Source organism: Colossoma macropomum, unplaced genomic scaffold, assembly GCF_904425465.1.
Source record: "Colossoma macropomum unplaced genomic scaffold, Colossoma_macropomum, whole genome shotgun sequence".
Classification (NCBI taxonomy): domain Eukaryota; kingdom Metazoa; phylum Chordata; class Actinopteri; order Characiformes; family Serrasalmidae; genus Colossoma; species Colossoma macropomum.
This window is the reverse complement of record NW_023494795.1, coordinates 29,129,384-29,142,701: the sequence shown is the minus strand read 5'-3', so window position 1 is coordinate 29,142,701 and position 13,318 is coordinate 29,129,384. Positions and strand designations below refer to the sequence as shown.

At 39.2% G+C, this 13,318-nt stretch overlaps 1 protein-coding gene across 4 annotated transcripts in view; it reads right to left on the bottom strand.

Annotated features, from left to right (window-relative positions):
- Positions 1–13,318, bottom strand: part of tpd52l1 (tpd52 like 1) — a 41,199-nt gene that overhangs the window by 11,087 nt on the left and 16,794 nt on the right. For all 4 annotated transcript variants that reach the window (XM_036582118.1, XM_036582119.1, XM_036582120.1 and 1 more), the window contains exons 2-4: positions 11,337–11,452; positions 9,406–9,554; positions 1,427–1,528 (exon numbers count right to left, since the gene is read on the bottom strand). In XM_036582118.1, the coding sequence (XP_036438011.1) occupies positions 1,427–1,528; positions 9,406–9,554; positions 11,337–11,452 (367 nt within the window). The remainder of the gene's footprint in view (positions 1–1,426; positions 1,529–9,405; positions 9,555–11,336; positions 11,453–13,318) is intronic.

Here is a 13,318-nt window from a genome sequence, read left to right as displayed (position 1 = left end):
ATACATACAGTCGAATGCAAAAGTTTGGAGACACCTGGTCAAAATATATGTTTTGTTGAATGTCTAAAGGAAAATAAGTACACATTCTCTAAAATAGAACTACACATTACTGCACAATTACTGTTTATTTGCTTAACATACTGGAAAAAATAATAAAACATGGTCTGTGCAAAAGTTTCGGTGCATTTTATATTTTATGTCATGCATCTCCGTAGACAAACACGGGCTGTACTGTAGAGCTCAGTGACTTTAAACGTGGCACTGTCACAGGACACCCCTGCCTTGGTCAACTGTCATGAAATGGAAGCTAGGAGCAACAGCAGCTCAGCCATGAAGCGGTAGATTACACAAACAAAAAAATATGTGGTCAGGTGTCCACATACTTTTGGCCATATTTATCATTATCATGTCACATTACATTGTAATATACTTTTTTAAGTGCACATCATCTAAAGTTGAACAACACACTAATGCATAATCACTGTTTATTCGCTGAATTTAACACACTGGAAAAAATAATAAAATGTATATAAATAATATGTAATATAAATAACAATAAATAAAATATTGTGCACTAAAATTTGCAGCAATTGCCATATTTAACTTGGTCGTCTGTAGAGCAAGCGTTAACTTATTTTTCACTTAGAAAATTAACAAAACGTCACTTGACTGTGGGTGTTCAAACGTTTGCATACAACTGTATCAGTCTTAAACGTGGAGCAACAAAAACAGCTTGCACGATTCAAAGGGACAAAGGTTGGTAAATGATCTTGCAAAAGGAATCACAACTGTTATGTCAAATAAAACACACAATATAAGTAGTTATAATTCAAGAGAAAAATCGATTTCAAGAAAAATGTAGAACATAGAATCTTTAACTACATCTAGCACAGCTCATCTTTGGCGACTCCTCCACGATTCTGTTCTGCAATATGGCGTTGGAGTTGTCATTTTGTGTTGCTTCCTTCCAACAGTGCCACGAGAAGCCCTGATCCCCAAGCTGCCCAGTCCTGTGCCCAGCGAAAGCTGCTTAAATCCATGCTTATGTAACACAAACATGCCTTCTCAAAACAGACTGTCTGGGCTAAACCCTTCTCAACAACCAGGCATCACGGAGCCGTCTGCATGTCTTCAGCACGAGACGGCAGCAGACAGTGTGTGTATTGTGAGGTTAATTGGACAAAGCTGTGGTGGCTAGCATGTGATTTCAGCAGTACAGTATGGTGCAAGCCAGACCCAGCAGACAGAGCCAGATGCATGAAGCAGCAGGTTAAAGAACTATGTGGAACAAACATGCTAACGTGGCAGTCAACTGAAGGCAGTAGGCGTCAGTTAGCAGTTGTGTAATGCTATTCGCTGTCATTGTTTGTTAGCAACATTTTTGACTAAACTTTTCCTTTAAATGCTAAAAGACATAACACCATACCTCATATCTCCAAACCTCCTGCTAATGGCGGTGCCCAGGTTGCTGAAGGCTGCAGATGTTTTCTGGCCTGCAGTGCTGAGTGTCTCTGAGGTTTTTTTGTATCTGTGAAGCACGCAAAGAAAGATTAGCTGTCATCATGAGGAACACAGTGCTAACCAGCAAGATAAACTGTTTCTGTGAAGGCCAGTTTTCAGCCTAGTGCAGCACTCAAGATTTAATGTTACCAGTACTTTAAAAACACCACTGATATCAAACAATACACAGTAACCTAAATACTGACACCATCAAAGATGCAAAACAGTAGTTAGCACAGCTCAGTGGGAAACTTTCAGGGCCTTCTAGGCCTTCAGAGAGTATCTAACGATTTTTGGTAGGGTTGCACGATATATTTATTGTTACTGTGACATGGGTTTTGAGCAATAAACACATCATTAAGGGCTGCGATAACAGTACAGATCAAAACACTTCACACACAGTGCCAAAGTGACGATCACTTTGGCAGAATGTAGCGTTAGAAGCCCATCAAGTGCTTATTTACAAGAGCACTGAGTTTGAACTCTGCTCTCCAACATGGAGAGTGAGTTACATATAAGCTGCTCTATACTAAACTGCTGTCCTGTTAAAAATGCATAGAACGTGATGATTTTTCTCACTCTCAGTGATGTGTGTAAAATATATATAAATATATAGTGTATAGTAAAATGTATGAAGCAAACAGCTCCTGTCACAACAAATCTGCATCATCATAAGAATTTAAAGAATTAAATATATTTATTCATTTTTGTCAGCCTATATTGAAAATAATAATTTACATATTTGTTTGTGTTTGTAGCCTAACTTCAAACATAGAAAAAGCTGTTCAGGGAATCCTCACTGTTTTTAAATTGTTTCAAAGGGCCTCATGGATTCTCCACAAGGGGCACTTTTACTGTTTAATAGAATCATCAGGTCTGCTGTATTTCAACTCTGCAAGTATCGTAGTAATACTCTTATTTCATAGTTTTTGCTGGAAACAAAATGTTTACAACTGATTTTTTTCCTAGGTGGAATCAGCCACACAAGCTCTCCTAACGGTTTGGCCTTCAGGAGCTCAACAGAAGGCCTTACACAATAGAATAACAACCAACCAAATTAGGAACTGACAACAGAATTGACAAATCACATTTTGATTTCCAATGGGTGGGACTAATTTCGAGAGAAAAAAAACCATCATTCTAGATCTTCTGGAAGTTCTAAATATGTCACTGACTGAATGTGAGTCATAGTCTGACCAGATTTCAGTCAGTTGTAAGAAATGGAAAACAGAGGCAGCTCTTTGCCAGAGCTGTTTACTTAAAGCATTACTGTACAACTGCAACATTCAAGTTAAAATATATTGTGACAACCCAAGAAACAGGCAGGACCAGTAAGCATTTTTGGAAAACAAGTAAGCCTCTTTTATTAGCTCACTCACACTTACAGTATTGGCTTTGACACTCAGTGGTGGAACTGAGCCCCTGGTGCTACACGCTGGAGGTGAAAAAATGACTTATTTTTCATGTACATGGAAATGTAAAGACTTTACACAAAAACACTCCGGCTGGGCTGTGTCAGTGTTTTTCTCCCTCCTTCCCTGAGAAGATTACAAGATTACCTACTGTTTTTCACCAAACTCAGTGGTGCTCTGATATTTTTAGACTCATCCAGATATACATCTTAATGTTTTTTTCCAGGTAGATGTCGCTTCCTGTCACACAGGAAAAAAATATGTTTTTTGACTGCTGCTCCTCGCCTAATTTGGTCTTTCCTAGTGCCGTACCACAGACTGTCTCCCAGATATTAAACACTTTATGAATCAAACAAAAAATTGATGCTTTTAAAGAATCACAGAGCCATTTACTTGGTCTGGGATGGCATTATCATGAGGAGAAAGAAAATTAAATCGGTGAGAACAACCAGATCCTGCAGACTTATTAAAGGGGCGTTTATAATGGCAGATACAGGTATAAAGCATTACTTTAGATTCACATATACACAATATCATCAACTTTTTTAGTAAGTTCAATTTATGTTCAGCAAAGATCTAGATTTTATACAGTGGTCCTTTGGCCCATGGTAGATAAACAGGTTGGGCCTGGTTCTAATGCATGGAGACATACTGTAGTCAACAGATTAAAGTGAGAGAACCCTTTTTCCTTTGTTTTCTCATTTGCCTTTCTTTGTTTTGCTTGGCCTTGTGAGCAGCTCTGCAGTCCTGTAACTCTATCAGTGTCCTGTAACACTACACCAGCCACTTCTGCTCCGATACCAGCAGTCAGGCCAACAAATTCACCGCCTTCACCTCCTGAAGAATACAGCTCACACATTTCTAAAAGCATAGAGCTCAGTGCACTTAAGAAATGACCTAGAGTAAACCTGACATTAGATGATGCCCTAGTATATCCAACAACACCAATAGAGACCTGAACCGGTAACTAGTTCTAAAACGGTTCTAAACTTACATGTTATACACATGGAATATACTATTATTACACATAGATACTTAGCTACATATAATATGTTACCTATAATTAATATATACGGGGTACATTATTATTACACAGACATTCAGACATAATACATATGGGACATATAATTTTACACGTAGCTTCTCATTAATAACACTTGTGGGACATATTACATATAGACACTTACATACATAAACTTCTAAAAAGTCAGTAATTTGTCATTTCTATTTCATCTGCATCAAATTGAAAACTGTGAAATGATCTGTGGTAGGTAGGCCAGTCTAATACTTGCACTCTCTGATTATGCAGCCATGCTGTTGTAACACAAGCAGAAGTGGCTTGCAGATGTCATGTTGAAATAAGCATGGATGTCCTTGAAAAAGACGTCATCTAGAAGGCAGCATGTGTTGCTCCAAAATGTGTATATATCTTTCAGTGTTAATGGTGCTTTCACAAATGTGCAAGTTTCCCACTAATGCCCCCACATACCATGGCAGACCCTGGCTTTAGAACTTCATGCTGGTAACAATCTGGATGTGCCTTTTCTTCTTTGGCCTAAAGAACATAGTGCTCATTGTTTCCAAACATATCTTAACAGTTGACTCATCAGGACACAGTACACATTTTGACTATACATCAGTCTATTTCAGATGAGCTGTGGCCCAGAGAAGTCAGCAGCATTTCTAGGCTTTATAGAGCTTGCAATTGTGGATGCAGTGTTGAACGGTGTTTCTTGACAATGGTTTGTCAAAGTATTCCATTACAGAAACATGCTGGTTTTTAGTGTCATGCAATTTAGGGGATCAAAGGTCATGGATATTCAGTACTGTGGAAAAGTTTAAGCAACTGAGAAAATTAGATTAAAAAGTTAGGAAGTAAGCATACTTGCTCAGAAAAAGAGTAGTGATACAATGAAAACAAATAATGATAATACAACAAGTGGTGGTTTTACATATATGTCAGTGTGTTTGTTTAACAATTTCCATACCTATTTAGGCAAATCAACACTTCATAGCATTACATCAATTGCTGAGGAAATTTAAGAAATCCATCCGATGGTTGGGGGTGCTGGGGAGACATCTGAAACAAAACTTTGTTCCTTAAACTAGCTCACAAGACATCAACTACTTTTTTTTTGAGAAAAAAAAATCGTTACTTCACTGTATTTATGCTTATTTGAATTAATTTTAATGATACAGCAAAGACATAGTTATTGCCAAGATAAATGGCTTTAAATATTGTGCTTAGGTGCCCAAGACTTTTGCACAGTACTGTATATACATACATATGGAAGCTAAGTAGGAGCCCACATCCTGACATTGTTTAAAAACAAACCTGTGTGCGTGGGGTAACTGTGCTGATGAGGGTTGGGAGACATCCACATCAGTCAGAAGATCCCACTGTGGTATTTGATCAGGTTAGCCTTCTCAGTCTGCGGTCCCCTCACCATGGCAACCGCGACCAGAGATGGGGCTTTTCATTTGAGATGTGAGTTAACGCGTCACCATGTGGTAACTTAATAACCACAGACAGTGCAGTCTGTAAGTAACTGAACATTGACACAGTTTTGCTTGTGCTTTGGCTCTGTTTTATCTCAAATACAGTGCACTGGAATGTAACTCCAAAAACTGTCACTATGGAATGCACTGTGCACTGTGCAGACCAGCATTCATTTGCCTAAATGAGACTGATAACATCCTTCAGTTAACTGTGAGAAGCACTGTAGTATCCACATAATCGGCTACTATACGTGGCCAACTGTGTGAAGATACAGGATCATATATTATGTGCTTTGGCCATTTGTTATCGCTCATTATAAATGAACAAACTTAGTTAAAATCAATTTCAAAGCTATTCAGCACTCAACATAGAATGATACCATTTCCAATGTATAACAATGAACACATTTAAATAAGACAAGTATTGACAAGTGTGCTGTCCCCTTCATCAGTAGTCAGTTTCTGACTGGTAGAACCACTGAATATTTTTTGGCACATGGACTAGTCTGGATGAGTTAAATATGCACAACAGCTGTATTCGAAATAGCATACTATTATACTACATACTGCATTAGTATATCGCTGCTGTCAGAACAAAACCTTGTATCTCCAAAATGATAACTTTAAAGGAGAAGGAAAAAACATACTTTACTTTTAATGTATGTCAATGGAACCAGACTTTTTTCCAGTTATTTTGGGCCATTCTTGTTGGTCCATTCATCATGAAATTTACAGACCATGTAAAGGGCCACAGACATTTTCAAATTATGTCAAGAACTGAAAAACGTCAAAAATGGAGATACAAGGTTTTATTCCGACAGCAGCAATATGCTGTATGCTGCATGCTACTTTTTAAAGTAGTATCCAGTACAGTATCCAGTATATGGCCGTGAAGGGGCGGAAGGGGCGCAACTAGATGTCCAACATCTGGGTCTGAGCCGATGAAAACCATCTCAAACCCCGCCCTATTTTCCTCAGCCCTCCAATCACTGCTTAGCAACCACTGCTAGCCACAGTTCAGCTCTTTTCAGGTGGATATATTTCGGTCAAGAGACATGCCTGCTGAGCTTTAAATGATGCCATGGCATAGTGGAGGGTTTAGTCTTCTACCCATCTCCAAACCCACAAATAAACTTTAAAAATGTCAGTTTTGGATTGGTCTGTGTGGTAAATCTGTGTAGTTTCCAAACACACCTGTTTTTCTACGTTTGCAAGTCATTTCATTTTCATTACATTCATAGTTGGTAATACAAGCTAGTTTGACTGAATAAAAGCACACATAAGCCTGAAAATGGATTTATGTAGCACCAAAAAGCTTGACATCGTAACAATAGAAGAATCCTTTTTGGTGCTATATAGAACCCTTTTCAAAAAAGTTCTATATAGAACCATCTACAGCACATTCTTCATCAATATGAAGAACACTTTCATGATGCAAAGAACCCTTTAATCATGCAAAGGGTTTTTTGAGTGTTCATGGTTCTATATAGAACTATTTTCTTTACTAAAAACCTCTGAAGAACCATCATTTTCTGTTTATCATAATTTAGCAGTGCTAAACCAGCAAAAAATCATCTGGATTAAACTGCAGTCCAATTTGGAATTACTCTGAGTACACTCAGTTTCTGAAAAAATATTCATCATATTATTAAAAAACAAAACTGAAACTGACCTAAATAAAAACGGAACTCCTTTTTTTAGAAAATAAAAAACAAAATGAAAACTTTTAATGTAGTCCTAAAACTAACTGAAAATGAATTGAATTAAAAACCAAAATGAAAAAGAAAAACTAAATAAAAACTAAATAAAAACTAATTAAAAATCCCAAACTACAATAACACTGGTGTGAATTCTGTAGTTTATACATTCAACTCAGCAATCAAAAACATTTAACAGGCATGAGAAATATCTGTCCAACTGCTGTGAGTGCAGGTTTCACATTGCAATGAAAATACAAGATGACCAAAATATGTTGTACTTAAATTTAAATAACCCACATAAAATTGTCACATTCTGCCATGTAAGGTTGCCTCGTGCTCCCCGACAGTGTTTTTCACGGTGCTGCTGAGGGTCCAGCAGTGCCGATGATGTCATTGTGCTAATGGAAACGGGCGGCTGTTGTGACTGAGTGTCCGCGTTTGCCTGAATGAGTCTGTGCTGCAGCCATTATGGCAGATCAAAGCTATAAAGCAAATCTGCACTGACAGCAAGGAAGCACCTCTAGGATCAGGGAAGCTGCATGAAAAGTGCTGTTTCTCTTTTCAAATGGATGAACGTTTCTCTTCTTAATAAATGCATCAGCAAACAAAAACAAGCTATCATGAATTCTGCTTTCTGTATGGAGTTCTAGTTTTACTAGGCTACATATTAGCAATAGGCTTTTAAGTTGTTTAAGGTTGTTTCTATAGACATGATATTGCCTTAGGTTCATCTGAGTATTAATGTTGCTTGACTAACTCGATAAACTCAATGTCTTTTTGGTTTTACTAATATACTTGATACTGTAAAGATCTGGAACTAGAGTTAATAGGTGTAAAATTTGTATAACCCTCCAGTCATGGCCATAAATGTCATCAATGTAAAATCTCTGTCAAAACAAGAAAAAAAACCTCTACGGTAATGCTAAAATATTTTAAAAAGTATCTTAGCATTAAGCTAATGCTGGTGCACATGACAAATTTTGGGACCCTCTAGATTCACATTCCATTTTTTTATCTGAATCTCGCAAATGATCAATTTTAACTTAGCAGTTTTATTTAGCAGTTTTGGAAATTGCCAGTTTTAATGAGTGAAACCTGTTTTTTCAGCATCCTAAAATGCCTCTTAAATATATCCTAAAAATGGTCTTTCCATTCATGGATTTTTGCAATCCGCTGAAAAATATTATATGCTCACAACGAATGGCTGACATTAGCAGGCTAGCTCAGTCAGTATGATACGTTATATCCGAGTCACATTAACTAACATGCTAAACTGTAGTGGACATTTTAAACTGAGCCCACTTACCAAAACTTTCAGTAATAATCACACGAATCATCAAATAATATTAATGACACTGAGTACACTACATATCCAAATGACTGCCACCGAGCTTGAATAAAATTACAAAGCGAATCAGCACTTTCATTTCCATTTGTGGAGTTTCTTGGCTGCCTTCTTGTTTTAAATGTACAAAGCACTGACAGTCATTACTTTGGAAACTGGGTGGGCGGACCCTGCTGCAGTGACCTTTCGTTGGCTAGTGGGCTCAGAACAGATAAAAACAACTTTACATGGTTTCCCTATAAAATTAGTAACCTTAATTTTCATTATAAAGCCCACTGAGCTGCCACAGCTGTTTCCATTTCTATTTCCATTCACTTGACTAAAACGTGGAGGGCCCACAGCTCAGATTCACAGCCAGTGGCAAATCTAGAACTTCCAGAAGGCCATGAGTGACGTCTTTTTCTGACGAAATTAGTCCCACTCATCGAAATTCAAAATGTGATTAGTTTATTCCACTGTCAGTTACTAATTGTACTGGTAAATAATCAGACATGTCAGGCCTTCAGTCCACCTTCTGAATGCCTAACCAATAGGAGAGCCTGCTCAACTGTGAATCTAGATACCACAGTCAAATTAAAGTCTCACTGGACAATCTTTCTTTGGGCAAGTACTTTTTCCCCAACCAAAACTCCACCATCAATTAAGAGTATTACTACAATACTTGGACAGTTTAAATACAGCAAGTATGATGATTCTATGAAATAAAAAGTAACTGAAAACTACAAACATATTTTTTTTAGGTCCCAGAAATCACTAGGTCTTCTATGTAGGCCTAGAGGGCCCTGAGGTTTCCCCACTGACTGAAGCAATTAACTTGACAAGACTTTTCTGAATGTGTGACTAATATATGTTTCATAAATGTATAATTGTACAACATGGCCGAGCACTAGCTGTAAGCTCACAAGTCTTCACCAGGACTGGGGTTTCCTGTGTTCAGGTGTCTACTTACGCTGTACTCGTCTGCATGTCATTCCAGCCCCTGCTGAGGTTCTGTCTCAGCTCGCTCAGTGGTGTGATCCCCAGCCTCTGCTTCAGTTCTGAGTGGCGTTTCTCTTTGGAGGCCAGCACTTGTTTCAGGGTGGTGATTTCTTCCTCTAACTGACAAAAGGAACACGTCAGTTTACCTGCATATCACTCACTGGCCACTTTATTAGAAATCCCCTATCTTGCAGCTTTATCTTGCTGGTTTCACTGTCTTCTAGCCCCGCAGTGTGTTTTCTGAGTTCAGAGCTGCTCTGGCGGGGCACTGTTTGGTTGGTGGACCACTCCTAACCTAGCAGTGACGCTGACGTGTGTGAAAATCGCCAGCGACACTGCTGTGTCTGACACGCTCGTACCAGCACCACACACTACAACATCAGTGTCACTGCTGTGCTCACAATGAACCACCACCCAAATAATATCTGGTCATCAGCAGTTGTGTGATCAGAAACTGACCAATGTTTGGGGTAGAGGGCAGCTAATAAACTGTGCAGGAACAGATGAGCTACAGTCTCCTATTAAGTGGTTCTATAAGGTACAATACTGTTCAGAGTCAGAGACCACCCTTCATTTTTTCACTTCCAGTCAAATGGAACAAGTTATTGATTTTTAAGGAAATATTTCAGAAGAGTTTGCGTATAATTATCCTCTTGCATAGGAAGGAAAATGGCAAAGGCACATAAGTGAAAAAACACAACTGGAATCCAAAAAAATATTAAAAGCTACAGAGAAAATGGGACTCCTAACAACCACCTGCAAGACCTAGTAGACCACCAACCCTGTCCCCATCAGATAAACAGCACTTAAAGCTTTCATCTTTGAGAGAGAGGAGAAAATCAAGCTGCTTCAGATCTGAAAACATCCACAGGTGTTTCTGTCCATCCTTCCACTGTGAGAAGACAACTCGGCGCTATGGGTCTGAAAGGATGTGTAGCTGTCAAGAAGCCTCACTGAGAAAAGGAGACACACACATCAACAAAGAAGCTGCTGGTGTTCTCAGAAGAAAGGACTGACCACCTCAGAGTCCAGACCTCAACATCACTGTGACTGGGATTACTTACATAGTGAGAAGCAGAAAATGCAACCAACATCTAAGCTAATTCAGCTTAGATGAACTTTCAAGAAAAATATTCCTGCAGATTTCTTTGAAAAACTAAAACCAAGTGTCCTGAAAATAACAGAAGGCAAAGAGTGGACACACTAAACACTGAAAATGTTCATATTATATTAGTTGTTCAGGCTCTTATGTAATTTCCAATTAAATTGATGTGATTCTGCTTTTTCCTGATGCTGAAAAATAAACAACTTACATGAATTACGATGAATTAAGGGTGGTCTGTGACTTTTGCACAGTAATGTAGGTGGAGCTCATGAAGTGTCCAATAATAAATGGTCAGTGCTTGTGCTGTTTTTGCAGTTGTGATGAGCAATGAATAGAGTGAAGATTGGTGTTTTTTCTGTTTAGAACATACACACTGCCCCTGCGGCTGTCATACCGGCCTTATGTGACCCAGTGAATTCAATGGGCTGTTGTAGCTGCAGGGCAGAAAATAAAAGACCCAGTCTCATGGTCACATGAACTCAAATGAGATTTTGAGCATAAAGTGCACTATGTCCAGCCCTTTCTAGATCACAAGCAAGAGAGGGACTGATGTAGAACAAGAGCAGGAAGCACATCAGTGCTGAGTCATGACATATAAAAGAGCTCTATCTGTAGAGCTGTCAGGATTTACATAACACACACCAAACTTTCTTCCTGCTCCACAGCAAAGCTGCCATAGTGCTTACAGGTTCTCTCTTGGCCTCAGATCCATTACAGTCCAGAACTTTTTCAGACAAGACATCAATGAAGTGGTCATAGTGAGAGGCACATTTCTTGAGAAATATAGTAGAAAGTACCTTAGTCAGCTCATTGTGCATTTCCTCTTTCTCTTCCTGTGTTATAGTGTTGTTCAAGTCCACCTCTGACACCATGTCCTCGTCCACTTCCTGCAGCGGCTCCTTCTCCAGGAGACCTGCCAATAAAAACAATTTATTTAACAGTTATTCGCCAGAGCACAATCTGAATGGATGAAAAGCATTCTGCGCATGGTGCTATATGTAATATATACATATCCCTTCCCAATTATTAAGCTCAGGTGTTTCAGCCACACTTATTGCTAACAGGTATATAAAATCAAGCACATAATCTCTGTAGACATTGGCAGTAGAATGGGTCAAAATCTTTAAACGTGCTTCAGTCACAGGATGTCACTTACAAGTTAGTTCATGAAATTTCTACCCTGCTAGATCTGCCCTAGTCAATTGTAAGTGCTGTTATTGTGAAATTGAAGCATCTAAGAGCAACAAAAGCTCCAAACAGACTCTGGAAGCAACATCAGCACAAGAACTGTGCATCAGAAGCTTTATGAAATAGGTCTCCCTGGCTAAGCAGCCAAGTGTTGGCAGGAGTGGTGTAAAGCACGCGGCCACTGGACTTTGGAGCAGTGGAAATGTGTTCTCTGGAGTCGTGAATCACACTTCACTATCTGACAGTCTAATGGATCTATCTGAGTTTGGCGGATGCCAGGAGAACACTACCTCAAGGAACACAAGTCTGGTGGAGGGAGATAATGGGTCTGGGGCTGTTTTTCAGGCTTAGGGCTCGGCCTCTTATTTTCATTGAAGGGTAACGTTAATGCTACAGCATACAAAGACATTTTAGACAATTAATATTCTTCCAATTTTGGCGAAAGTTTGGGGAAGGCACTTTCCTGTTCCACTGCGCATAAAGTGAGGTCCATAGACATGGTTTGATTAGTTTGGTGTGGAGGAACTCCAGTGGCCTGCACAGAGCCCTGAACTTTCTTTGACAGAATGGACACAAATTCACACAGACACACTCCGCATATATATCAAGCCCAGAGCATGTGAGTGGTGAAAAGCAGGGAGCAAAACAACATAAGTTCGCTCGGAGCGTGGGCCGGCTTCCCAGAAACTCTCTCACTCCAATACCACTCCAGTATTGCTCTATCCACCCTGACTACCTCTGTGTGACGTGTGATGCAACAGTGACTGCTACAGCTTGCTCATCATGCCCATTAGCACAGAATGTTTAACTAGTTTTTCATTTAATAACGGCCATAAATTACATCATTCATAAAATAAAGTGCATAGTGTCTTGTCCATATATTCAAGACATAAAATAAATATCTTAAGAATAAATCATGAGGAGTGGACATGGAGCGTGGTTTCTCTGACATGAGCGGGGAGTGGGAAATAGAAAACCCAGAGCGGAGCTGGAGCGGAGTGATTACAGAAAAGCTTTGAGCGAGCAGCGGAAAAACATATGCTGCTCAACTTCACTCACATGATCTGACCAAGCCTCACCTCTAATTCGAAGCCCAGACAGCCAACCTGAAGTTTTTATTTTGCACATATAATGAAAAGAACCAATTCACTGGAAAAGACTATTAGCATGACCAGCAACAAGACAGATGGTGATGTTTAGAGGAATCAGGAACAAGCCTGAAGACTCAACCAGAAGACAGGATATTCTGGAGAAACACAATCCATACAGTTGCCAGGAGCCGGAACCGCTTTGATGGAACTTTCTGCTGATATGGGCCCGATACTTGGTATCGGATTGGTACCACCTTTAGTACTTAGTAATGATGTTTGGTACTCCACACATTCACTATCCACTTTATTAGAAACTTCTGCTTCTACTCACTGTCAACTTTATGACGTCAAACCACCTTACAGATCCACTATACAGGTGTACAATTACAGACTGAAGCCCATCTGTTGCTTCAATTTATCAGGCATTCTCATCACTGGTCAGTTTCTGACCACAGAACCACTGTTGACCAGATATCACTGGGGTCCATTCTCAGCACAGT